The following is a 27,668-nucleotide window of genomic DNA, read 5'->3' as shown; positions in this document are numbered from 1 at the left end:
GCTGGATGTTCCTGCCCTTCCAGAGCTTCAGCCTCATTGGGAACAAAAATGTAGGAAAGAATCTGAGTGCCACTGAATGGTGTCCTGTTGCGCCATGCCATAATATGCAGAAGTAGCTGGCTTGAGTCAGGCCTTCAAGGAGGTGTGCCTCTAAGGCCTGAAGCCTCCAGTGCTGCCACAGCAGTCCAGTCCTGGGTGCACCCAAGCCTTTGCTTTACCATAAGCACAATGGACAGCAGAGAAGGGAGATGGCTAGGGAAGCTTTTTTCTCATCTCAGTTTTGCTACTTCTGTCCCATGGGCAGGTTATAAGCATGCTTCGTCAGTAATCAGGTCTAGGAGTTAAGGTGGCAGGGAGTCTCAGATAGAATAAATAAGCACTGTAAAAAAGCTGCTGCAAGGACAATGTGACATCTTTACTTTTCCACCATCTCTGTTAGGGAAGAACCGACTCTGGTTGCTTAGATGTTTGTGTTGAGTATGTAGTGAACATTTGGGATTTACGATTTGGTACTTAAAAGATTATCTCCAATTTTATATTTCTCAAAAGTGAATTTCCTGAAATTATGTGGTTCTTTTTCCAGGGTGGGAAGGTATTGTTTGGAAAGGGAAGGACACACACACATGCACACACGCGCGCACACACACACACACGTTTTCAGTATTTTAATACATAGGTCATATCTTTAATGTAAAGCCCTGTAGAACTCCAAAGGGCAAAATCTGACATGCAGCCATAATATTTCAAAGACAATTAATAAAACTTTACAAATTGTTTCTGGCAGGACTTTTTTTTTTTTTTTAAGCATTGTGCTCTGTGGTTAAAAAGAAAAGGGCTCCATACGTTCTTTATAGAGAATATTAACTAGTTTTTTCCCCCTGATCCTGCTATTGTCAGCCAGGAGGTGAGATCACAAGCCCTAGAGTCAGGTGGTCGCAATAGAAACAGATCCATCTTCTTCTGTTCTCTATTGGAAGGAGCACAGAATTTGGAATATCTGGGCTTAGATTCAGAACCTTTATTTCTCAGGGCCAAAGGTTCCAATGAAAGAATGAAATAATTTATTAAGTATTTACTATGTGCAAACCAGCAGCTAGGTGGTATAGTGGATAAAGTGCTGAGCCTGGAGTCAGGAAAACTCATCTTTATGAGTTCAAATCCAGCCTCAGATGCTTAGTAACTGTGTGACTCTGAGCAAATCACTTTACCCCGTTTGCCTCATCTGTCAAATGAGCTGGAGAAGGAAATGGCAAACCACTCCAGTGTCTTTGCCAAGAAAACCCCAAATGGGGTCATGGAGAGTCAGACCAACTGAAAAACGATTGAACAGTAACGAACAAAATGTGCAAAGCACCATACTTAGTGCTAGTGGTATAAATAGAAAAGTCAGACAGGCTCTTTAAGAGCGCACAGTTTCACCAAGAAGTCAGTGGAAAAGCCCTTAGTACTTAGGGGGCAGTGGCCAAAGAGAACGGAATGCCTCTTCTTTAGTGTCGTTCCTATTGACCAAATCATCTCCATTTCTGAGGTGGATAGGATCAAGGATTTTGGTGGTGACAAGGTTCTTCTCCAGGTCTCCATTATGTGTAGCTACAGAAGAGGTGAGGTAGCAGCTCTCTCAGACAGAAGCCAGGGGCTCCTTCCCAACATGATGGGCCTGGGCCTGGGCTAGAGATAGTACTCCTACTCTGGGGCTGCCATGCTTGGCAGTGCCAGGTGGTGGTGGCAGTATGGAAGGGGGATTCCTTTTCCACAGTGATTGTTCCCCTTAGTAGTGGCTGTGGGGCCGAGGCCAGAAGCAGGGATGACATGGGGAGGTAGTGGCAGTGATTGAGGTGGTTTGATTTGCATGGCACGTACTGCCTCTCGGCACTCCCACAAGATAATCAGTAAAATTAGTGACTTGAATGAGTTGTTCTCAAAGGTTTCTTCCATCTAAGTAGTGTGTTGGATATAGGGTGCTAGGCTTTCAGTCAGGAAGACCTGAGTTCACATTTACTCTCTATGACCCCTGGGCAAGCCATTTTTGCCTCAATTCCCTCATCTTTAAAATGGGGATAGTAATAAAACCTATCTCCCAGGGTTGTTGTGAGGATTAAATAAGATAATAATGAAAAGTTGTTAGCACACAGTGAGGGCTATGTAAATGTTAGCTGTCATCATCATCATCATTATCTCTAAATCCTATGACGTTGCAAAGGGGTGAACTCATGATACTTCAAAAACTAGATTCCATCATCTATTTCATAGAGTTCAAGTGAATAACACGTAAATCTGAGCTCTAATTATATAGATGAGTGTGTTCATCCTCTTCCTTTCTCTGAGCACCTTCCCTATCATTTATTTAATTTCATTTACCTTATTTTAGTTGGTATACCATAAAATGGTGAAGAAAGCAACTGCCTTAGAATAAAAGACCTGGCTTCCAGTCCTGACTGTGACAATGACTGTAGCCACGTTGTCTTGGGCAAGTCACCTTGCCTTTCTGAGCCTCAGTGTCGATATCGTGAAGTATGCATAATACTACTATTACTAATACTACTACCTATTTCACGTTGTGATAACAATGCATTATAAACCTCAAAGCCTTATAGAAATATGATACATTATTTTTTAAGCTGTGGGGTCAGAGGAAGTTATATTTTTGACGCAGACATTTTTGCTGTGTTTTTTAAATGCTATATGGTTTATGGATCTTTGAGTACCAGTCTCTGAGTTAGAACTGCAGGTGACTCAAAGACACGTGGTGGGTACACAAGGAGTAGAGAATATTATCCAGGAAACAGCTCTGATGAGGCGAAAAATTAAAAGTGTAGCTCAGGAGCCTAGTTTGGGTGATCTGAGTACTCAGCAGCCAAGCTCAGTACTAAAAGATATCTCTGTTCTACGTGACTGATAGAGACAAGCATTGGTAACAGATGGCTAAGGATGCTTGGCTGGGTAGCCTGAGAGCAGTGTCGAGATGACCATATTCCAGGAGTTAAGACTGTTGAGGACAGCTAGAGACAACATCACTGGGGACTTCTTTTTGGACCAGAATTGAGCCTAATCAAAGGGAGAGTAGAACTGTTGGTGGGGATGAGTGAATTAATGAGAGCCAGCAGCAAAGAGAAGTCAGAGCTGCTTCATTTGACCTACTGAGGATAGAGTGAAAATGGCGCTTAGGGCATGGATGAGCACTAGAAATAAGGAGATCATGAAACAGCCTCTAGGGCTTCAAATGCCGGAAGAGAAGATTGCTAAGGCACAGTCAGTGCTATTTATAAATTCTGAAGAATGGGAGGACCATTAGACTGGAAGATCAGATATTGTTATTTTTAGAAAGAAAAGGTGATATGTTGTGCAAACTGTAGGCCAGTATCTACTGGCCATATTCTCAAACTGAACATCTAGAAAAGCAGCATCATAGCTCAGTCAGGTACAGGTTATGCCAAAGTAACCTTGTTTCCTTCTTTCTGGAACTTAGCAAACTGGTTCACAAGAAAATTCTGGGGGGGGTGGAGCCAAGATGGCGGAGTAGAAAGACGCACATACACATAGCTCCGAACCCACAACTCACAGAACGGCTAGAGGGGACCAACTCACCATGAATTCTGCACCCAGAGGCCACGGAATATTGGAGCGAGGGAGATTTCTGTTCCAGAGAGACCTGCAAACCTCTCGCGGGGGGCCCTTCGCGCTGCAGACTGGGCGCCGGGACTGGGAGCTGAGTGCAGCCCTGCAGTGGCCACGACACCGTGAGGAAAAGATCCGAGCGGGCTTCGGGGACAGCCACGCAGGTCCCTCCACCCACAGAGGGACCTGCAAACCTCCCGCAAAAGGTCCATCGCGCTGCAGACGCAGAGCCCAGCCCAGACCTGCGGCGGCCGCGGCTCCGAGAGGTACAGATCCGAGCAGGCTTCAGAGACGGGATCTCCAGCGGCGGCACAAGGGGCCCCCCCCCCCCCCCCCCGGTGACGAGGGTCGGTGAGAGAGTCTCTTTGGCGGGTCGAGAGGGGAGTGGGGTGCCCCCATGGCTCGGGCCCCCCTGGGAGATAGAAGCTGAGAGGCGGCTGCAGACAGGGGCTCCCCAAGCGGTCGGGAGCCTGGATCCATTGTGGAAGATCTGTGCATAAACCCCCTGAGGGAACAGAGCCTGAGAGGCGGCCCTGCCCCGACCTGACCATCTGAACTTAATTCTCACGCTGAATAGCAGCCCTGCCCCCGCCAAAAGCCCTAAGGCGGGACGCAGCATTTGAATCTCAGTCCCCAAATGCTGGCTGGGAGGATCAGGAGGTGAGGTGGGTGTGAGGAGAATATTCAGAGGTCAAGCCACTGGCTGGGGAGAATGCCCAGAAAAGGGAAAAGAAATAAAACTATTGAAGGGTACTTTCTCGGAGAAAAGATACTTCCTCCCTTCCTTTCTGACGAGGAAGAACAATGCTTACCATCAGGCAAAGACACAGAAATCAAGGATTCTGTGCCCCAGCCCACCCAATGGGCTCAGGCCATGGAAGAGCTCAAAAAGAATTTTGAAAATCAAGTTAGAGAGGTGGAGGAAAAACTGGGAAGAGAAATGAGAGGGATGAAAGAGAAGCATGAAAAGCAGATCAGCTCCCTGCTAAAGGAGAACCAAAAAAATGTTGAAGAAATTAACACCTTGAAAACTAGCCTAACTCAATTGGCAAAAGAGGTTCAAAAAGCCAATGAGGAGAAGAATGCTTTCAAAAGCAGAATTAGCCAAATGGAAAAGGAGATTCAAAAGCTCACTGAAGAAAATAGATCTTTCAAAACTGGAATGGCACAGATGGATGCTAAGGACTTTATGAGAAAGACAGATATCACAGAACATAGCGTGCAGATTCGAAAAATGGAAGATAATGTGAAATATCTTATTGGAAAAACAACTGACCTGGAAAATAGAATCAGAAGAGACAATGTAAAAATTCTGGGACTACCTGAAAAACATGATCAAAAGAAGAGCCTAGACATCATCTTCCATGAAATTATCAAGGAAAACTGCCCTGAGATTCTAGAACCAGAGGGCAAAATAAATATTCAAGGAATCCGCAGAACACCGCATGAAAGAGATCCAAAAAGAGAAACTCCTAGGAGCATTGTGGCCAAATTCCAGAATTCCCAGGTGAAAGAGAAAATATTGCAAGCAGCTAGAAAGAAACAATTCAAGTATTGTGGAAATACAATCAGGATAACACAAGATCTAGCACCCTCTACATTAAGGGATCGAAGGGAATGGAATAGGATATTCCAGAAGTCAAAGGAACTAGGACTAAAACCAAGAATCACCTACCCAGCAAAACTGAGTATAATACTTCAGGAGAAAAAATGGTCTTTCAATGAAATAGAGAATTTTCAAATTTTCTTGATGAACATCAAGACCAGAGCTGAAAAGAAAATTTGACTTTCTAACACAAGAATGAAGAGAACCATGAAAAGGTGAACAGGAAAGAGAAGTCATAAGGGACTTACTAAAGTTGAACTGTTTACATTCCTACATGGAAAGACAATATTTGTAACTCTTGAAACATTTCAGTATCTGGGTACTGGGTGGGAGTACACACACACACACACATGCACACACGCACACATACATAGAGACAGAGTGCACAGAGTGAATTGAAGAGGATGGGATCATATCTTAAAAAAAAATGAAATCAAGCAGTGAGAGAGAAATATTGGGAGGAGAAGGGGAGAAGTTGAATGGGGCAAATTATCTCTCATAAAAGAGGCAAGCAAAAGACTTATTAGTGAAGGGATAAAGAGGGGAGGCAAGAGAAAAACATGAGGTCTACTCTCATCACATTCCACCAAAGGAAAGAATAAAATGCACACTCATTTTGATAGGAAAACCTATCTCACAATACAGGAGAGTGGGGGACAAGGGCACAAGCAGGGTGGGGGGGAGGATAGAGGAGAGGGCATGGGGAGGAGAATGCAATCCGAGGTCGACACTCATGGGGAGGGAAAGGATCATAAGAGAATAGAAGTAATGGGGGACAGGATAGGATGGAGGGAAATATAGTTAGTCCTATACAATACAACTAGTATGGAAATCATTTGCAAAACTACACAGAATTGGCCTATATTGAATTGCTTGTCTCCCAAGGGGAAGGGGTGGAGAGGGAGGGAGCTAAAGATGTTGGAACTCAAAGTGTTAGGATCAAATGTAATGTTCTTACCACTGGGAAATAAGAAATACAGGTTAAGGGGTTAAGAAAGCTATCTGGCCCTACAGGACAAAAGAGAAGACGGAGACAAGGGCAGGGAGGGAGGATAGAGGGGAGAGCAGATTGGTCACAGGGGCAATTAGAATGCTTGGGTTTGGGGGGGGGAGGGGATAAAAGGGGAGAAAAATTTGTAACCCAAAATTTTGTGAAAATAAATGTTAAAAGTTAAATTAAAAAAAAAAAAAGAAAATTCTGTAGTGCATTGGATAATCTTATGAGAGAAAAATCAGATGTGAGTTTGCCAGATAGATAGATTCCTGGCTAGTTGGGTGTCTGTATGCAGAGTCCAGTGTTAGCGTGACATGTAGTAAGGGCCCCAATCCCTATTCTTGTCCTTTGGGTATTTTAACATTTTTATCGATGACTTATTAAAGGCTTATGTGGCATTCTTACCACATTTACAAATTTATTTAGCCAGTTTACAGGGATTCCTTAAATGCCTGTTATTTGCTAAGCATGTGCTAAGTGCTAGAGACATGAAGCAAAAGCTTCTTGACTTCAAGGATTTTCCGTCCTCACAGGGGAGGCAACAGGTGTACATGTAGGATACAAACAGAATAGGTGGAAGGTAGGTTCCTTTCTAAGGAAAGTCACTAGCAGCTGGAGGGATGGGGAAAGGCCATCAGCAGCAAGGTGGCATGTCCACCACTTCGTGAAGCATTCCAGGAATGGGGATGGCCATTGCAAGAGCACAGAAATGGGAGGTGAGCAGAGTGTCTCTTCATCATATGAGTCAAAGTAAAGGGGGTGAGTTGTCAGAGCGATGTTGGCCTAGGACAAGGGAGCCAGAGATCTGCACATAGAAGATAGTGTCCAATCGAACTGGTACCCCTTGGCAAGGGAGGAAAGGGTATCCAGAATAAGGGTGATATGAAGGAATAAGTCCTGAGGGGTGGGAAGGATCAGAGATCGTGATAAAGGTAATGAATAAGGTTAGGAGTAAGTCATAGGGAGAAGGTGGAAAGAGAAAAGATTATGATCACATAAAGGAAATTCTGAGTTCTTGAACATGGAAGTGGAATGCTTGGGATCACAAGATCAAGGGTGTGTAGCTGATGTGTTGTAGAATAATCATGAGACTTTTATAGTTGGAAGAACTGGGAAATAGGGTATTTGTGGGAAAATCAACGTGTATTTTGAAGTCCCTTATGAAAGCAGGAGCTGGAGTGGGGAGTATATCCTAGGGAGTTAAGTAGATAATGGCTACCAGAAGTATGATTGGATGATTAATTTAGGTAGCACAAATCTCAAAGAAGGGGAAGTTCGAAGAGATAGTAGTCATTGGAAAATCTGGAAATGACCATGGGAAGCAAAGAGGGTTCCCGTTTTTCAGGGAGTAGGGAGTGGGGAAGGAGTTGAATGCACCCACTGCTGGACAGGATGCCGGGGGAACCAGGTTTCAAGGAATGTCAGAAAGTGGAAGGAGCAAGAGAGAAAGTGGTATACAATAAAAGTAATTGTGTTAATTATGGAGGGGGAGTTCCTGAGGACACCATGTGAAGGGGAAAGGATCTGGTGCAGGATGTGAAAGGTGGGAAATGCTTGAGGTGAATAAGAATAAGGAGTGGACATTGAAACCTGAGGGAAGGATCTTTGACAGTTCGGGGCTCAATATTACTGAGATGGGTAGAGAAATGGGAGGGGGAAAAGCCACTGGGGAATAAGTCTAAACTAATGTCAGTAAAGTACATTATTGAAGGCAAGTGATTATAATATTCAAAGTTCTGAAGTTTCAACACAGAACTCATCTGTCTATCCCACCTCATGTCTGTATTTGAGGAGATAGTTTAAGCCTAGGAGGGTTGTGTGGCCCTTCTAGGGAAATTCACATTTCCCAAAATTCACATTTCTCTGAGGGTGTTGTAACCTTCAGCGTCAGGCAGTGGTATGTCCTTGGCTCCCTGGACCAGAAGGGAAGCAGGCCTGGCTTGTTGTGGCCTTTAGGGCATGTCCCTTCCCTCCCATCATCTCAGGAGAAATAAATGAGGTGGTGTGTAAAATTCACGGATGGCACAAACTGGGCACCAACACTGTTAAGGTGAAACCGAGTCAGAACAAATGCTCAGTCATACATCTGGGTTTCAAAAATCAGGTTCATAAGTACAGTGGGAGCAGTGAGGCGTTGTTAGATAGCACTTTGATAGATCTGCAGCGTGTCCAAAGAATACAAGCTTGGCACAAGTCAATAATATGATAGGAAATCAGAAAAACTAGTGAGATTTTGGATTCCATTAAGATAAGCAGTGTTCCTGAGAATAAGGTGATGGTTTCTGTCCTCTGCCTTAGCCAGGCCACCTCTGGAGTGTGAGGTTAGTTCTAGGACATTGACATTGTCCACAGTAGGGGGCCAGAAGAATAAGAACTACTAACTGGGTAAAGGGTGAAGGGAAGACTCAGAGGGGAACAGCTTGGCCTTTTTCAAGTCTTTGAAGGGCTGTTATATGAAATAGGAATTCAGTTGTTCTCCTTGTCCTCAGAGACAGAGCTGGGGGAAATTAAAGAGGCAAATACAGGCTTAATGTTGGGGGGAAATGTTGGCTAATGTTAACTTAGACAAAAATGGAATGGCTTTTCTCTGAGGGGAGTGAGTTCCACCGTGCCAGGGATCTTCAGGAAGAGGCTCAACGACCAATGGTTGGGAATATTAGAGTGGAGAGTCTTTGGAAGTCTTTTCTAGAATTCTGTGATTCTATGAAATGAGTATGTGGCAAGGAAGTGAGCAGCTCATCTGATGAGACCAAGTAATGAGATCTGTGGGTACCCAGGAAATCTAAAAACTCCCAGGCTACATTACAACTTTCTTATGCTGATAATTTTTCTCAAGTTGAATAAGTTATAAATATAACTATTATAAATCCTATTTGGTCATGATGAAATTTTTTATATATATTACAGAATTCTGTTTAATAATATTTAGTTGAGTTCCCCTTCCCCCACATACACATTTATATTTAAGGAAGTATTCTTTTTTAGTTTTATTTTTACCAGATTTAAGAATTCATTGAAGGCATTAGTCAGTGCCCTGTCTTTATATTTATGAGGTTTCCATGTAATACAGGTATTATTTGTTCCTGGAAGTTTTAAAAGAATTCACCTGTGAATCTTGGCCAGGTGGATTTGTGGATTTTTACTAGGGTAGTTATTTGATGACTTGTTTTGTTTCTTATTCAGTGATTGTCTTTTTCCATTATTTAGTATTTTGTCAGTTTGAATAATTTACTTTTTTATGCATAAATTTCCATTTCCTTTGTTTTCTAATTTGAGATTTTGTGTAATATTCCTTTTGTATTATAATATTATTAGGGAATAATATTACTAACCTCTTCCATATTTGTCATCTTTTAAGTTTTGCAATATTTCTTATTTGTTTTTCTCTCACTTTGGGGGGTTAATTTTTATTGATTTGTGAATTATATTGGTATTAACAAAAATTGCTAATTTTTTTGCATTTATCAATCCAAGTGTTCTTTTCGTTTTCCATTCAGATTATTTCTGCTCTTCACTTTATAATCTCTTAATTTCTTGTGACTATTGCTTTGTCCTTTTTGTAGTGATTTTAGGTGTAAGCATAAATCCAATGATTTTATCTCATTAGTTTACATGGCATAAATTTGCTTTTAAAAATTGTTGTGGCTCCTTCTCATGTATGTTGACATGTGGCAATGTCAATTTATATGCTTTTATTGTCTGATTTGTTTTAACTCAACCATATGATTATATCAATGAATATAGAAAAAAATCTGAGATAAAATTCTATATTTTTCTATAATAAAAACACTAAAAGGAACAGAAATATAATAATGAAATCATAAACAGCATAATAAAATCTTCCTTTAAATCCATATCCAACATCATATGTAATGGAGAGACATGAGAAGTATTCTCACTTTTCATTACTTTTATATGACATAGAATAAAAATTCTAGCAATTGGACTAAAAGATAAAAAGGATAGTACAGCTATTAGTGGAAATGAAGTTATAGTATAAGTGTGTTAATTTTTTTTTTTGAGGCAATCAGGGTTAAGTGACTTACCCAGGGTCACACAGCTAGTGAGCGTCTGAGGCTATATTTGAATTCAGATCCTCCTGACTCTAGGGCCAGTGCTCTATCCACTGCATCACCCACCTGTCGCAAAGTATGTTATAATTGCAGATGATATATAATGCATTTTGGACATCTAACTCGCTCAAAAATAATATTCAAACAAAGGAGTTTAGCAAAGTCAGGCTACAAAATTGAGCCACAAAAATAATTTGGATTCTTATTTAATGGTAATGAACATCAAGAAAGCATCATGAAAAAGTACCATTTACAGCAACAAGAGCTATCAAACATATGAGAATTATCTTACTTAGAACTACATGACCTATGTAAGGACAACTTATGCATAGAGATGTCTGTGAAATAATACAAAGTAGATACAAGCTGATCTGGGGCATCAGGGTGGGTGATAGGAAGTGTGTTTGTCCTTCATTGCCAAGGAAAACCATGCCATCAGAGAAATAATGACATGACTTGTACTTGACTACAGGCAGCAGGAAGGGCCAGGAAAGAAAGTCCTCCTACAGAAGGCAGAACCTGACGGGGTCAAGGTGAGGAGGAGAATTCCAGGCATGAGGGACATTCATTGTTCTTGGATGGATTGAATTTATATAGTAAAATTGTAAAAGTTGCCAACTTAATTTATATAATTAATGTAGTATTGGTCAAAAAACTTAGGGTTTTCTTAATAGAAGTTGATAAGAATGACTAAAAATTATTTAATCTATTAAGATTTACAAAGTGAATTTTGTATATCTATGCATATATGTGTAAATGAAATCTTGTATTTTTTCCTGATAACAACCTTGTGAGATAGGTCCTATTATTATACCCTATTTTACAAATAAGGAAACCGAAGCTTAGTTCAATGTTGTGTGTAAGGCCACACTTACACACAGCTAATAAGGTCTAAAGGCAGCGTTTGTATTGAGGTCTTCATAACCTCCCAAGTCTACTCACTGTGCTCCCTAGCTATCTCAAGGTGAGCAAAAACCAGAGATAATATAGAGAAACAAATTGGCCAAAAGATCAAGGTGTGTTTGGTTTAAATGTACTTGATTATACTCACATTTCTTACATTTTCATAACAACAGAAGATAGTATAACCAAATGAAGAGCCAGTTGGGAAAGTATTTATGGCCAATCTGACAACTGAAATATATAGCAAGTACAGCATTTGTGAAGAGAACTCCTGTGTCACAGCAGTTACTTGGCCAAAAATCTAAAGATATCTTCAGACAAGGACACGTACATTTAAAACATCGAACATTTTATGACTGGAAAAACTTTTGACCCTTTCTCCAGCCAAAGAAATGTAAATTAAAGCAGCCAAAGCAGCCCCTTCTACTCAGCCCCCTTGTCGAGGCCATGGAGAACAGTTGGGGATAGTTGTATAACATTTCATTAGAGTAAGTTGTGAGGCATGAGATTCATAGTGCTGAGAAATAGAAGGAAATGTCCTGCAACAATGCCGAGGCGAAAAGAGAGTAGAACAGGGGGCTCATTCATGCTGAGTCAAGGAAAATGGAAAAAGTATAGGAATCAACAAAAACTTCTGATGGAGAAGTTGAGACATTGACTCAGCTTTTAGGATATTTTGTACTTTAAAATTCATTTGTTTACATATAAATTGCCTCAAAACGTGTATAGTTGCATTCCTAGAGACAAGAGTGGGAACACCCAGTCTTATGGATTAAAGAAGGTGGTGGAGGTGAGGGGTTGGGGGTGGGTGGCATTTCTTCCCGTGTTGAGGCCCTGGGACTCTCTTTAGCAGTCCCAATTTTGAGTATTCTGGGGCTCACCCTTTTAAAGAAAAAAGGTGGGATGCCTGGACCACAGTGTCAGCCTATTGGAGAGAAAAGGATGCCCCAATCTAGCCTTCTAGCCAGAAAGGAGGACCTTGTTGGGCATAGCCTACCCCTTGGGTAGAAGAGGTGTTTCCTATGAGTTATTTGTGCCAAAAAGGTCCCCTGGGAAGCTGGTTGCCTCTTCCACGTGAGGCTAGGCCCTGAGGGTAGCGGTTCTCAAGCTTTTGCACTCGTAGCACAATATTCTTGACTGTGAAGAATCCTTCCCACTGACTATTTCCATTGACAGCCGTAGAGGAGAAGGCCAAGATTTGTCTCTGGGCAGTTTTCCACAGTAAGAGCAGACATTTTGTGGAGTTCTTTGAACGCACAGGGTTTGATGTATTTTGAGGTTAGTAATGTGTGCGTGTAATATGCTAGTTCTTTGGGTTTTGGGGGGGGGGGTTGGTGAATATTCTTCTTACCACAGTATGTGTGTTAGATAATTAAAATTTATATTAAAATAAAATTATTTATATATTTTTGATCTATAAGAAGATGGCATATAGAATTTTATGACTTGCCTAGCAAAACTTGAGTGGTTTACCATTTCCTTTTCCAACTCATTTTACAGATGAGGAAACTGAGGCAAACTCCAGTTTAAGTGACTTATCCAGAGTTACACAGCTAGTGTGAACTAGGTCTGAACTCAAGATGAGGAGTCTTCTTGACTCCAGGCCTGGCACTCTATCCACTCACTATGCCACTTGGCTGCCCAAACCACTCCAGTATCTTTGCCAAGAAAACCCCCAATGGGGTCATGAAGAGTTAGATACAACTGAAAAGTCATTACCCAGGGCATACTAATGAACCGTGGTATTGGCTCTTTGAGAGCTGCTGCTACAATAGGGTGTAACATAAGAGTGAAGAAATGTATGCATCTCTGGGATGAAAGTGGTACTCACTGGAATGTGGGGAGAGGCAACCCTAAACTTTCTCTTTCCAGGGTACTCCAAATCACAAGGTGTTGCTCTGAATCTAGGAAACTGTATGAGGTCTTGTGTGGAAGATAAGAGTCATTGTATCAATCAGTTAATCAATAAACAGTTTTTAAATGTTACTGTATGGCAGGCATTGAGCTAAATGCCAGGAATGCCAAAAGAGGCAAAGGACAGTTACATATATATATTTCTACACACACACACACACACACACACGCACGCACGCACGCACGCACGCACACACACACACACACGGCTTAAAGGAAGCCAGGGTACAGATGAGGAGCTAGGGGGCAGCCACAGAAAATGCCCACAGCTGAGAAATGGAATGGCTTACTGGTGGAACAATTGTAGAGAGTAGGTGATGGTGTCATTTGGCTATTTTGATTTTTCTGCATTTTTATGAGATGACGCAGAAGCCTTTCCTGTACCTTGTAAATATATTGTGACCTAAAGCACCAGCACTCTGGGAGCTAGGAACTCTTTTACCTGTGACTTTAAAGACCTCCTGGACACAAGCTCTATTCTGAAATTCCCCAAGGAAACTGTGGGTGGGGGCTGAAGTTAGGCATAGAAAAGGATTCAAGGATGGAAACACTCCCTAAGATGGAACCCCGGCCACCCTGGCCTGTGAGATCCTAAGTTAAAGCAGCAAATAAATTAGGGCCAAATTTCCCCAAATAAATTGGAGAGAGCCAAAGAAGTAAAAAGATCAAGAATTTAATAAGAAAAAATGTTGACTTTTAATGATTTCCTTGTAAACACCTTGCTTTACATGTTTTTTTTCCTTTTTAAATAAGATTTAAATATAATGAATAAAATCTGAATAAAAACTGTCAGCATATTTCAACAACAGAAAAATATTACATAGAAATACCTCATTTATCTGGCAACCTCAGATATCCACAATGTAGCCAAGAACCTGGAAAAAACCTAAAAGGCCTAAGCAACCAGGATGATACAAAGCCTATGTCATAAAGTTTATGCCTTTTACTCACAGTAGAGCACCATAGGTCCTCATTAAAGAAAAAAAAAAAGTTTTATGAAAATAGTATCCACCTCTAAAACTTGTTTAATAAGCACCGATAATTTAATTTCAGCAAATATAACTTTTACCCCCATTTTTCTCCTCTTCCACTCCCTCCAGTTTAACAGATATGCACAGCTGAGCAACAGCTACCCACTGAGAAGGCCTGTCTAGTTCTACAACCCGAGATCCTTCCTTTTTTCTCCACCAAGTAGCATTTCACCCTCATATCTATTAAAGCTGTGTTGGGAAGCTGCTCTGATCAAAATTCTGACTTTCTGTAGTTGTTTCCCCTCACATTATTTTGGTCATTGTGTAAATTGTTCTGTTTCTGCTAACTTCTCTCTCCATCACTCCATACAAATCTCTTTCTCTGTATTTCCCTGGATCTGTCCTAATTCTCATTTCTTATGGCACAATAAAATTCCATTCCATTCATATTCCATAATTTTTTGGCCATTTTCTCCAGTTCCTGGACATTTCTTCTCAAGTCTGTGCTGCTACACAGTTACTTTTGTCTTAGACCTCTTTGGAGTACACGCCTCATAGTAGAATCACTGGATCAGTGAAGTTCAACAGTTTAGTGACTTTGCAGGATAGTTTTAGTGTTTTACAGATTCTTGGAACTAATTTATGATTTCACCAATAACTAACCACTGCATTTGTCCTCTTACATCTCCTCTAACCATTGGTATTTTCCCTTTTTGTCATCTTTGTCCTCAGTCCCTGGTTCAGAAACCATTTACAACTATTCTCTATATCTCAATAGTGTTAGTGTGGGCAGCGTGGCACAACATAACTACTGATCGTGCTCTGCCCCTCTGGAGCTTGTCTTGACCTTTACATATGTTTGTCATTTACTTCCCTTGGTCCATGTTGTCTCCACCCCCCATAGAGTATATACTGCTTTTGTTTTCCTTTGTTTCCCCCGCACCCAGACCATCTTTTATACCTTAGCAATATTTGTGTTTGCTAAATTGCATATAGGTGAAGTATTAGCAATAAATGAACAATGAACAATTAATGTTGTTTCCACTAAATTATTATTTTTTAAAATAAATAAATGTAGAAAAAGCCAGAAGACTTTAACACACTGAGTGGATCTTTAGTGGAAGATCTGGAGAAGAACATAAAGAAAAGTTACCCTGAACAAAATGTCCAGATCAGCCCAGTCAGTGGAGGAAGGGAGTGCTCAGGGACAAGTTCGTAGAGCCTGCAGCAATGGAAGAAGTTATTTGTCACAAATGGCCATGACATAGAATGTTTTTTAAAGCTATGTTTTCTTTTCAGATGGTCTTTTGTCATCATTAGGGTTTTTTTAAGTGCCTCAGTCCTGACCTGAGACATCTCTTCTACCTTTAAATCTCTGATCCTGTTATTTGATAACCAGAATTCTTTCTGAGATGAGAATCCCCTCTTCCAGAATGAGTTTTGAAATTGAGACTCATATACAAAAAGAAATAAAGCTTAGCAGAAAAGAATTGTTTTGATTTTGTCCTTGGTCATAGGAATTCTTTCTTGTTAAAGATCCCAAAACAATTTTATGAAGAACTTAGATGCATTTGCCCTCAGAACTGTAGCCGTTACACACGTCAGAAGTCAATCGTTGAGATCTAGGCTGGAGAAGAGACTTGCCTAGAGTGTCACAGAGAGCAGTAAAATTATTCAGATCTTCCGGCTCCTGTACGGTTGTCTATTAGCCTGTACCACAGCTGTCTGATTAGCGGTAGTCAGTGCACAGTGCCTACTAAGCCCTGAGGGTGCAAGGAAAAGTGAAAGTAGCCCCTATCCTAGCATCCACCTTTAGGATAACTCATTTTCATTGCCCAGGAACTCGTGCCATCAAGAAGGGAAATCTGGGTGAAGTCACAGCAACCTGAGTGCCACCCACAGCCATGTTCCACATCACTCTCTGCCAGCAGTCCTCTGCGCTCTTCACCACTTTCTGCATGCTTTTTAAAATTTTCCTCTTGGTCTGTTCCCCAGCACTTCTTGTTCTTTTGAACACTCTTTCAGCCCACAATATTCTGAATAAAAAGGCTGGAGGAAAAGTAGGATCATTTTGTTAACTGGAGGATTTTATGAAATAGGTGACATTTGACCAGTTTTGACCTGTGATGTGCAGAATTTCAAACTTCATATGCAAACAGGCATACAAAGAGGAAATGCCAGACATGTATAAGGGAACCTCCAGAATGTGCTTGACTGGAGCGTAGATGGCAATCATATGACAGAGGATGGTAGGGTAGGGAAGTGCAAAGTTATGGAACCTTTCTTGACAGTCAGAGAAGGCTAATCCCCTTCAGGTTTCATGAAGAGAGATGATCCAAGCAAAGCTTTGCATAAAGTTTGTGTCTGCCTGTTGTGTGAAGTAAGGTTTCGAGAAGGAAGAAAATGGAAGTAGGAAGAAGCAGTAGGAGGTTGTGCAGTGGGCCAGGTATGTAGTAATTGGATGTAATGCCCTGTGATGGTTACAGTGAAAGTAGAAAGGTGGGGTGGACAGCAGAGAGGGTGAGGGAGGTATAATCCAGAGTGCGGTCAAGTCTAGAAGTGAGGAGAGGTTTAACAAAAAGGCTTTGGTAGCAAATAGGGAAAAGAGAGAATCACAAAGGTGAAGGACAAGGAACACTAGGTTCAAAGTACAGTAAGGGAGATGTGGAAAGTGTCAGATGATTCTGCAAGAGCAACATAAAGGAAACCCTACAAACCTCCTCAGGAAATTACAGAAGCTGAAGCAGTCATGGTAAGGGGTCGGAGTGCCATTGCCTTCAACAAGGCCTTCACTTAGTTGGCCCGCTCCAGCTTCCTACTCCTAGATTTGAGAATGCATTTCATGTCTTCATTGGTAATCATAGTATTCTCTCCCACTGATAATTAAGGCTTCTTTTCAGACCAGACTCACAGTAATTCTTTAACATTTGTGAAAATTGATATCTTACACATAGTAGGTGCATGGTAAATTTTTGTCAGATTAGGTCCTGAAAATTAAAGTTTACTTTACTCAGGAAGCTTGTTGAGCATTGGAAGCATTCAGTGGTGAGCCTGACTTTGTCCTGTATTTCATCTCCTCATTCTCGTCCTGACATTGCACATAACTTGTTAGAGATAGGAAAGAAATACTTCCACAGCATATATAAAATATTAAGCCAAAGCTTCTTTTGCTCTCTCAGCAGTTTGAGACAATGACTTGTGAAAAACAGATGACACAAAGCTGGAAGGAAAAAGCAAAATTAGATGACAGGGTCAAGATCCAGAAAGATCTCAACAATTGAGATCAATGGGCTAAGTCTCCTGAGATGCTACAAATGTAGCAGGAAGTCAGTTTTACAAGTGCAGGATGGGGAATAGAAGTGACTGGACAGCTCTTGTGTGAGAAGGTTATGGTAACTTTGGCTTTTTGTGGAGTGCAAGTTCCAAATGTGTCCATACTGATCTATGGAGAAACCACAAATCTGAGGCCTCATGAATAGAAACTTAGTGTCCAGAAGTGGACATAATCATCATCTTGCTCTAATCCACCCTGATCAGACCACATCTGTAGTATTTCATTAAGAGCTAGGCACATTTATAGGAAAGATGTTAACAAACTAGAGTGTGTCCAGAGAATGCCAACCAACATGAGACAGCTGGAGAAGAATCCGTTTAAAGAACTTAGGGCTTTTTGAGCTTAGAGGAGACTCAGAAGTGTAGTCACTGCCTTCAGCCATTTGAAGGGCTACCATATGGAAGAGGAATTAGCCAATTAGTTTGTCTTTAGAGAGTAGAACTGCCACTATGGCTGAAGGTAACTAAAGGACAAATTTCCTAGTGAGCTCATCAGGAAAAATTTCCCAACACTTAAGTTGTCCAAAACTAAAATGTTTTGCCTGGACAGGAAAGGGTCCCTGTCACTGGGGGTATTAGTTAAGGATATATCCTGATTATTTTGAGAAGGGATTCTTTTTTTTTTTTTTTCACAGTAGTCCTACTGGCAGTTCCCGGGATTTAATTACCATCTCTAAGCTTCCCCAACCTCTCTGCTGATCTCCAATCTTACATCTCCAACTACCTTTCAGTTATTACTTTAAAAAAAATTTTTTTTAACTTTTTTTATTGTTATTTTATTTGTTTTCAGTGTTCTACAATCACTTCCATATATCTTAGATTTTTTTCCCTCCCTCTCCCTCCTTTACCCCTCCGTTCCCACTCCCTCCCTGGGATAGCATACAGTTTTATATAGGTTCTACACATATATTCCTATTAAATACATTTTCACCTTAGTCATGTTGCATAGAAGAGTTAAAATGAATGAGAGAAATCATAAAACAAAGCAAAATACAAAAGAAAATGGTCTGCTTCATTCTGCGATCAAATTCTATAGTTCTTTCTCTGGATGTGAAAGGCATTTTGCCTCGAGTCCATTGGTCATTTTTTAATTCCTTGCATTGCAATGAAATACTAAGTCTACTGGAGAAATTCCTCATACATTGTGGTTGAGGCTGTGTACAACGTTCTCCTGGTTCTGCTCCTTTCACTCAGCATCAGTTCATATGAGTCTGAGAAGGGATTCTTGATTGTGTAATGTTAATTGAACGCTATCTAATGGTGTGAAGTTACATTTCACTTTAATTTTACTTTGAATTTTGACATGACTCCTTCAAAGATGCTAAAGGAGAATCTTGACCCTGTTGTGGATGGTGCCTTCCATGTAGTTATAGTTACAAAGCATTCCTTCTAATAGACCTACCCCATACATACTTCCTGACTCCCCTCCCCCTAATATGAGCTGATTCTCCTTAGCATGATTTGGTGTTGGCAAGTAATGGACATTAACTTGTCTTGCAGTCCAGACAGCTGTAACAGCACCAAAGATGTGGAAGAAACCAAAAGATCGGACCCGAACCACCGAAGAGGCATTAGAGGCAGAATCAGAGGTAAGACAGCACTGGATTTCTACAACTCAGTTTCAGGACAGCTGAGCCTTTCTTAAAGTCACAGTGGGGTCAGTACTTCTGTCCTTGGGCTAAAAAGAGATGTATTGGTTTCCTCAAATTTTTCTAGTCGTGTTTTTTCAAAAACCCACTTACTCTGGGTCTGCCTTACCTCCTACCTTCCTAACCGTTTTCTTGGATTTTCTCTTCCCAATGCTCCACCCCCTTTCCCTTTGCCAAAGCAGGGGGAGATGAGCTTGGGTCAGCTGTGATGGCTTTCTGTTGGAAGCCATTCCTTCTCCTTCTTTTAGCCAATCTGGAAGGCAAGGAGTTCATTTTACATTACTACTCTCTTGATCCTCAACAAATGAAATTTACTCCATGTTAATTTCACAGATCAGCTATTCAAAGTAGCACTAAGTTTTTGAGATTTTATTCAAATATGGACAAGTGATGGCAGTGGAAGTATGATGGCTCACTCCAGGGAAAATCAAAGAGGTATTTAGTTGTGTGGTCTCATTCAAATTAGCCCCACAGTGGGCACTCCACTATTATTAAGCTTTTTTCTCCTCAGTTATTTCCCAAGTTAGATTTTGTTGTAAATGCCAACATAGCAATTTCGACCAGAGTCCTCAAGACACGATTAAGGGTAGAATTTACTCTGAGGGCTGGGGTCTGCAATTTTACAATTATAACATCAATTTTTTCAACATCTTTGCTGTCCTGGAACTGGAAAGTGGACAACAAAGTGGCTACAATTGACTCATAGCCCCAGTCTTAGAATCTTCTCTAGTGTAAAACATTATATTAAAATAATGCTTCTTTGAGAAATTAAGAGTTACTATTTCAAACCTAGACCTTTTTTGCGATGGCTACCTGTGGTTGTACTCTCTTCAGCCAGCTGTAAGTCTGGCCACCTCCAGGCAGGCCTCCTGCTAGGCGGTGTTCCCTTGTCTTTGCTCCGACATGATGCTCTGTTGATGTCACAGTTAGTCCCATAGCAACCACTAAAATGTTGCACGCTGCAATTTCATTGTGGTGATCAGGAGTTAAGAACAGGCAGGAAGTTCAGAAAGCTGTCAATAGTGGCTGCGCAGGTGTCGCAGCTGGACAAGAAAATGTTGCTCCTACAGAGGATCAAATGCCTGCAGCACCTTCCAGAGGCTGGGGAGTCTCCCACGTTCCCGGTATGGTAGCGGGGTTTCTCTGGGTTGACCCCCCTCAGACAGCACTGCTCATGAGCTTTGTCTAGCAGATAGTTTTTATATGCAGAGGCTGCTGGTCTGCCCCCACAAGCCCCTTGCTGACTGGCTGGAGGCACCGTTCTGGAGGCACCGTTCTGGAGCCAGGCCCTGCCTTTCCATCCCCACTCCTACCTTACTGGGCCCCCTGCTTTACTGGCAAATGATGAGGTGTTATGAGGCAGGAGGGGCTTGCTTGAAGGCCCACCTACTTTTCTCCAAAATGAGCAGCAGTTAACTATATATAGTGAGGGCTCAGTGAAGGCCCTGATGCCATAATCTTCATCCCATTTGCCTCTTTCTAATAGTCCTGAAGGAATCACCTTTCTCAGTTAATATTGTAAATTGTCCTTCAAGTCCATCTAAAATAGTGTTGAGACCTGTCAGCAGAGAAGGGGGTTTGTAGTCCCTCCTGTAGATGTCAGTAGGCCTGCTCTTATGGAATCATTCATCAGCAGTCTTAAATTATTGCTTAGAAGCCAGGAAGGATTCATCTCAAACACCTTTTTAAGGCTTTTTAGAGAGATATTTTTCTTGAAAAATTCTCAGAGGATGCAGGTACCCCAAATAACCTGAAGTGTAAAGATGTGGGATTCTACCTCTACATTTGAGACATCTCTTGCCATAATGGAAGGCACTGTTGCACATTCAACTTCGATGGCATTATGTGTATCAACTTAAAAAATCCATGCTACGAGTGCTATCAATTGCTGTCCATGGAAATAATAACAATTCTGGTAAATCCGATGGTTGCCTTCATGAAGCGTCCCCCAGCTCGCTGGCTTGGCAGATTTCCTTCATTGTTATTTGCTGGGTGCCTTTGGAGATGTTTCCACTGTGACCTTACAGCTGCCTTCCAGATCCTGGGTCATGGACCTGATTTCTCTAGGCTTTTTCATCCAGATGGAAATTTGAGTCTCTCTGTGTGTTTCTTTCCAATAATGAGTAGTGAGGATTGCCATCACTGCTCATATGAGCTTCAGTCTTGCTCCCCACCTCACCTTTTCTTCTGCACTTGCTACTTTTTTTTGTTGCCCATGTTCAGAAACAAGGATGTGTCACACACAATTAACTCTGTGATGTGGTTTTCTTGATTTTTAATAAAGTTATCTTTAAATGCCACTTAGATATAGATTATTGCTATCAAATACCTACAACCAAGAGCTTTTTCATTTAATTCTCAATTAGCTAAAATCTATTTTCCCCCTTCCCCTCCATTAAAAACCACAAAACAAATAAACCCCTTTGTAACAGTTATGCGTAGTCAAGCAGAACAGATCCCACTTTGGTTATGTATGGGTAAAGTTTTGAAGAAATCAAATTATATTAATTATCAAAAGAAGCAAAGTATGGATGATAAGCCATATTCAGATTCAATCAGACTCCCTCTGGCATGCAGGAAATTACTGCTTTCTGCCATGTGTAATCAAGAGAAATGAGTCTTGTTTCCAGGTGCCTTTGTTTTCTTGGAACTTCAGACCTTTGTTATTTTCTACACAGCATTCCCTTATCATTCAAAATATTGTGTTCTGTCTTTTTCCCTAGCTTCCTCATTCGATTTGTAAAATGCACCCTCCCACACATACTTATCTGTGTCTATAGAGCAACATCTTATGATACATTGGTGTCTAGTAGGAAAAGGTTGGCCTCTGGCTAAACCGGCACAAATGCCTCATTCTTGTACCAGGAGATAGTTTCTGTCCCTTCAAACAGAAACTTGATTATTCCCCAGCTAATTTGAGTGAAGAGTCCTTTGTGCCTCTGCTCTCATTTTCATCCTCCCTTCTCCTAAACTGGCCATCCTTGGGCCTGGGTGGGCCTCTCCTTTTCTTGCTCTGTTCTGGGGCGTGGAGGGCCTACAGAGAGAGCCTGCCTGTCCTTGCAGCTGCTGTGTGAAATAGGCTAGGATTTCAGACTTCAAGCTGGATTAGGCTCCTATGAATCATGACCACAGTGAATTTTACATTCAGATGTTTGGAGAAGCATATAGGACACTTAAGCACTCCCCTCCATTGGCTGTTTGGAAGTGAGGTGATCATAGAGATGCAGCCAGTGAGATCAGCTCATTCTTCTGTTCCCCTAATAGAGAAGGCTGACCAGAAGCTAAACTTCACTGGATAGGAATTGGATAACACAAAGGTCTTGCAGAATTTTAAACTCTGCCTCCCAGAATAGAATGAGAACAGTTTTCCAATAGTGAGGCTGAGAAGCAGCCTTTCAGGGTTTGTTATTTCTGAACCTTTTCCTGAAATCTCCTTGTGGTAGCCAAAAGCAGACCATTCAGAGCCCCTAACATTGGCTGGGGGAGGGTCTGCCTCTCTACTGCTGCTCACTGGAGGCCGGCATATTAGGAGGATTAACAGTTCTTTCCATTCTAAGCCTTAGTATACTTGGCCTTCATTAGTCATAATTAAACCATTTTAGTAACATTGGTAATTGTCTGCGTTAGCCCAACAGAATTAATGCAGTATCTTAAATAAACTTGTCATGATACTTCTGTGTGCTGTACATGACAGCATCTGATAGTGAATCCCAGGGTGTGTATGTGTGTGTATGTGTGTGTGCGTGTGAATGCATTTCTGCCTGCATACATACGTAACTTTGTTTTAAACAATGACCTTTTTGTTCACTTGTACTTCAGCCTAAAGTTGAAGAGGAGCTTTCAGGTGACAAAGTACTTGAATCTGAACAGGATAAAATGAGCCAAGGGTTTCACCCTGAGCGAGACCCCTCTGACCTTAAAAAGGTAAAAGCTGTGGAAGAAAACGGAGAGCAGGAAGGCGAGCCCGTGCGTAATGGAGCTGAGAGCGCTTCCGAGGGGGAAGGAGGTGATGTGAACTCGGGCTCTCCAGACAGTTCTGGTGATGGCGTGGCCTTTCCTCTGAAGCCAGGTGAGTGCTGCCTTGGTGCTTGCTGGCTGCGAAGGCTCTGGCTCAGGGCCTCCACTGGTAATGCTAGAGCAGATAGGCCAGGCAAGTCTCGCTGACTGTAGGAAGTAGAGCCAAGTAGTTCTTTTTCTCAGGCACCCAAGAAACAAACAATTGATGAAGGAAATATATGCCTAGCTACTGGAATTTCTGACTTTTCTAGTATCTAGATGGTTTTTCAGAATGGATGTGATTATTTATACAGGGTATCCAAAAAGTCTTAGTGCAATTTTAAGATTTAGTAGCTTAAAATTATACTAAAACTGTACCTCTAGCAAGAAAAACTCACAACTTTGATTAGAAGAAAATATGTGTGTGCTTGACACATGAAAAAGAACTAGGTACTCCATAAGGTATGAATCGAGATAACTACCTTTTGTTTGTCAAAGCCCTGTACCAGAATAGGGTTTGTAGCAGTTGTAAATGCTGACTGAGGCCCATTGGAGCATGAAGCTATGTGAGGTCTGCACCCATAGCCCTCATCACCAGACAGTACCAGAGAGCAAGACCTCCAACTGTGACACATTTGTGAGATTTTATTTGACCTTTTAGGTTATTATATTGCTATTTCTGTTTCTTCCATGGATATACAGTACTTAATGTGGATGCATGGGGAAAGTTTTTTGTTTTTTTTTTAATCAAAATGTTTTGTGGAGGTAAGAACCACCACTCATTGTACCTAATTTGGAAAGACTACTGCTGGAAGTTGAGTTTGAATTTAGAATGCACAAAACCTCAAGAACCACCTGGACTTATGTTATCTCCATTAAACAACTACAGAGGAATGTATTTTCTGTGCTGGCTTTTAGTGTTTTGTTGTTACCTCTGTTATTGCAACAAATCCATTTTCTTTCAGTCGTAGGCAGATGACAGAACAAACCAAGGTTTGGTCCCTTAGATGTACAGTCTATTGATTCAGATGCCTCCACGGGGAAATAATTGTTGGCCAGCTCCAAACATGGTTCCCTATGTGGGCAGGAGAGCTGAATTTAGAGTCACAGGCTCTAGGCTCACTCTATGGATATGTGGCCTTGGGCAAGGCACTGGGGCTTGCAAGTTTCTATTTTTTTGTCTGTTAAACAAGAAGAAAGATAGACTGATTATGTGATCCCCACAGTCCCATTTAGCTCTAAATTTGTGATCCCAGGATCTATTGAAATAGAAGACATGAGCATTCATTCACTTTCTGTAAGCAGAGGTGATCGTTTCTGGGCACATGCCCAAGTTCTAATCCTTTTTCCCCTATGGCTGTTAGAGAACCTTCAGGAAGCTGAGTCATTTTAGAAGAGTCTCTCAGGGTTCAGTCTGAGTTAAGTCTCTCCTGACCTTGCGCATGCCCAGGAATGGACTAGAACTTCTTTAATGTAGACCAGAGGTGCCCTCGGCCTGGCTCAGACCTCTTGATTCAATACCAGAAGTATGTCCCATTTTGACCTACTCAGGACCAGACCAGAATTTGAAAGTGTCAAGTGTACACCGACAAGGAAATAGAAATGCATGTTGTCTGGGCTATGTACAGTTGCTCTTTCCTTTGTCTTTTAGAGGTAACATGTTATTGAATGTTATTAGAATTGAGAGACTTGAGGTCACATCCTGCTTAGAAATGGACAGACCACCTGTTTACCCTCATATACAAAATGAGAAGGATGGTTCTCTACCAGTTACCTCAGACTATGAAAGCACAGGACAAATCTTAAAGCACTTTGATTGGGAAGTGAGGGTTCTTATTAGAAGGGGGGACCCATCTCCTCTGTTGCCTCCTGTTCTTTCTTTTGTTTTCTTTTCCACTATTAACAGAACAAGTTCCCTTTTAACTTTGCTTAACTGAAAGCTGTGTCATGATGTCGCTATCTGTACTCTCCCTCATAGTCCATTTAACCGTGCCTCCTGCCATCCTATTCACCTGATAAGTTACCTATCTGATCAAATTAATATGTCTTTGCTTTTTGGCCCCTTTTTCCTTTAGTGATGTTTTCCTTCTAGGGGACTGACGATCCTTAAGCTTCTTCATTTTTCATTATCAGGACAGAAGTGCAGGGCTGGATCTATACCTAGCCAGCCCATTCCCATTTGTTGCTACTTAAAATTAACAAAAAGAAATTCACCCAAAGAAATGAGGGAAAACTTAACCTTCCTTTTGATTAGATATTATCTGTTTTTGCTAAATACTACAAGTTTTTCAGGCTCAGTGCATAAAAATTGAAGATATTAGAACATGGGGCAGAGCCTTCTTAAAGGGAGCTCTTTAGTGGTGGTTCCTCAACAGGATGTGGTCTAGTTGGGCCCCACTTTGTGTCCCTGCTACCAGGAGCATCAGCTCATCATAACTTGTGGCTGGCTGCTCTCCCCCAAAGTGAAGGAAACTGCAGCCAAGTATTGCATATGTTCTCAAGAAGTCCTTCTCATCAGATACCTTTTTAGTCTCGGATGCTTTGGTTTGCTAGTAAAAATTGCCGTTTCATTATTGTGGTAAACATTAGAGAGCTCGCTCTGTCCTTACTGATTTATTTCCTCTAAACAAAAACACTATAAAGAAGAAAGAGTTGACTTTTTTCTTAAACATTTGACACCGAGGGCCTGTTTTCTCTGAAGAATTTCCTTCTGTCATGTGAGCTGTACCACTTGTCCCATCAGAAAATAGGACCTTTTCAAGAATATCTACACATATACATGCATGTGTATATGCGATGCTTTTAGAGACGTCAAAGCCTAGAAAGTAGCCCAACAATCAAAAGACAGATTTTCTATTTGGAAAATAAAAAAAAATTAATCATCTCACTTCTGATTGTAGACCTTCCAGTGAGATCCCTTGTTTGTAAAAAAAAGAAAAGAAAAAAGACAGTTCAGCAAAACAGACCAGCACGTCCACAGACTGTCTATACCATGTTCTACATCTGGTTCAGTGAGGCAAACAGAGGCAGCATGCAGGACCTGTGTCTCAGTGCTTACTTAGCTCTTGTGTACTCAAGGGCATGAAATCAAAGGGCTGTCTCCTCATCAGAGGCTGGAGTAAAGGGCAAGAGAAAGGAAAGGCTGATGATATCAAGCAGGTCTGAGATACCAAGAATGCTTAAGCTGATGGAGAGGAGAAGAGAAAAGGGTTGTCTCTAGTCATTTCACTTCTCTTGGTGAAAGTACATGCTGAGAGAGGGGAAATCTGGTATAGGAGGCCTGGAGCATTTAAAAAAAAGTGTGCAGTGACTTCTCTGGGGAGTGGAATGGAGAGTCAGAGAAGAGGGAAAGGGTAAAATGGAGCCCCAGGAACTGAGCCTATGGAATGAGGGGGGAGGGAGAGGGCCATAATTTGCCAGAAAAACATTGAGGGCTCCATTCAAGGGCATGCTTAACTAAGCCCCTCCCTCAAAGAGAAGAAGAAGGGAGTGCTCAGTGGTAATCTCAAGCAGAAGAGGTCAGCCTCCAGCTCCCTGGGTACTTCAGAGCGTTCAGAAATGTAAATCATTTCCAGGCTGATGTTCAGCTGTCACAGAGAAAGGCAAGGTTTTGGCATCCCCAGCCTTCTTCCTTCCCTGAACTTCCAGCTCAACATGAGTGACCATTGGCATAGTCATGACACCCTTCCTTTCAGCTTTTCCCTTAAAATTGTCAGCATCATTCAAACACAATTTTGGGGGTTTAGGATATTTGAGGTTCATACAATTACCGTTGTTACATGGCCATCTCCAGAGGCTGCCTCTGATTTTCTGTTTATTTTTACAGCAAACATAACACAATGTAAAACCCTGTGTGTGGCCTGTACTCTTCCTGTGGTTTGACCTTTGTGACTCTCTCACTTGATTTATGTTTTTGCTCATGATTATAGATAAACAAGACAGATTTTTCTTTATGTGTGTATTCATGTATCTGTATACATTTGTCTCAGTGCTATATGCATATCACTGCCAATCTCCCTCTTCCTAGAACCCTGGAAGCCTGCTGATACTGAAGGGAAGAAGCAGTATGATAGGGAGTTCCTCCTCGACTTCCAGTATATGCCAGCTTGTATACAGAAGCCAGAGGGCCTGCCTCCCATCAGTGATGTGGTTCTTGACAAGGTGAGTTAGAGTCTCTGAGGCAGGAATTTCTAACCTTGTTTGTGACATAAACCATTTTGGTGATCTGGTAAAGCTTACAGATGCCATCTCAGAATAATTCAGTCTTTTTTTAATTGCATAAGTGCATTAAAAACTCATAAGATTACAAAGAAAATCAATTATGTTGAAACAGTTATCCAGATATTTAAAAAACAAACAAAAATAAAACAAGTTCACACACTCAAATTTAAGAGCTCTGTCCTAAGGGAAACCATCCCAAGTGTTAACTTTGATGCAAACTTAGTTTCTTAAGTGCTTTACTGATGAATTTTGTTTTTTGCCCAACAGTCAATTCTTGTAGCACCCCCCTCTTACAAAGCAAAAGATTTAAGCAAAATTATCTATACAGTGATCATGAGTGAAGCACCACCACCTATCAACAGAGAGAAAGGAAAGGCTTCTGGAACTAACACT

At 41.4% G+C, this 27,668-nt stretch overlaps 1 protein-coding gene across 12 annotated transcripts in view; it reads left to right on the top strand.

The window, feature by feature from the left end:
• Positions 1 to 27,668, top strand: part of EIF4G3 (eukaryotic translation initiation factor 4 gamma 3) — a 386,245-nt gene that overhangs the window by 282,251 nt on the left and 76,326 nt on the right. For all 12 annotated transcript variants that reach the window (XM_072609175.1, XM_072609170.1, XM_072609173.1 and 9 more), the window contains 3 exons: positions 18,910 to 18,998; positions 22,878 to 23,127; positions 27,082 to 27,215. In XM_072609175.1, coding sequence (XP_072465276.1) covers positions 18,910 to 18,998; positions 22,878 to 23,127; positions 27,082 to 27,215 — 473 coding nt within the window. The remainder of the gene's footprint in view (positions 1 to 18,909; positions 18,999 to 22,877; positions 23,128 to 27,081; positions 27,216 to 27,668) is intronic.

The sequence above is a fragment of the Notamacropus eugenii genome, chromosome 5, assembly GCF_028372415.1.
Source record: "Notamacropus eugenii isolate mMacEug1 chromosome 5, mMacEug1.pri_v2, whole genome shotgun sequence".
NCBI lineage: Eukaryota > Metazoa > Chordata > Mammalia > Diprotodontia > Macropodidae > Notamacropus > Notamacropus eugenii.
Note: the sequence above shows the minus strand (reverse complement) of the source record. Positions and strands in the feature narration are given on the sequence as shown.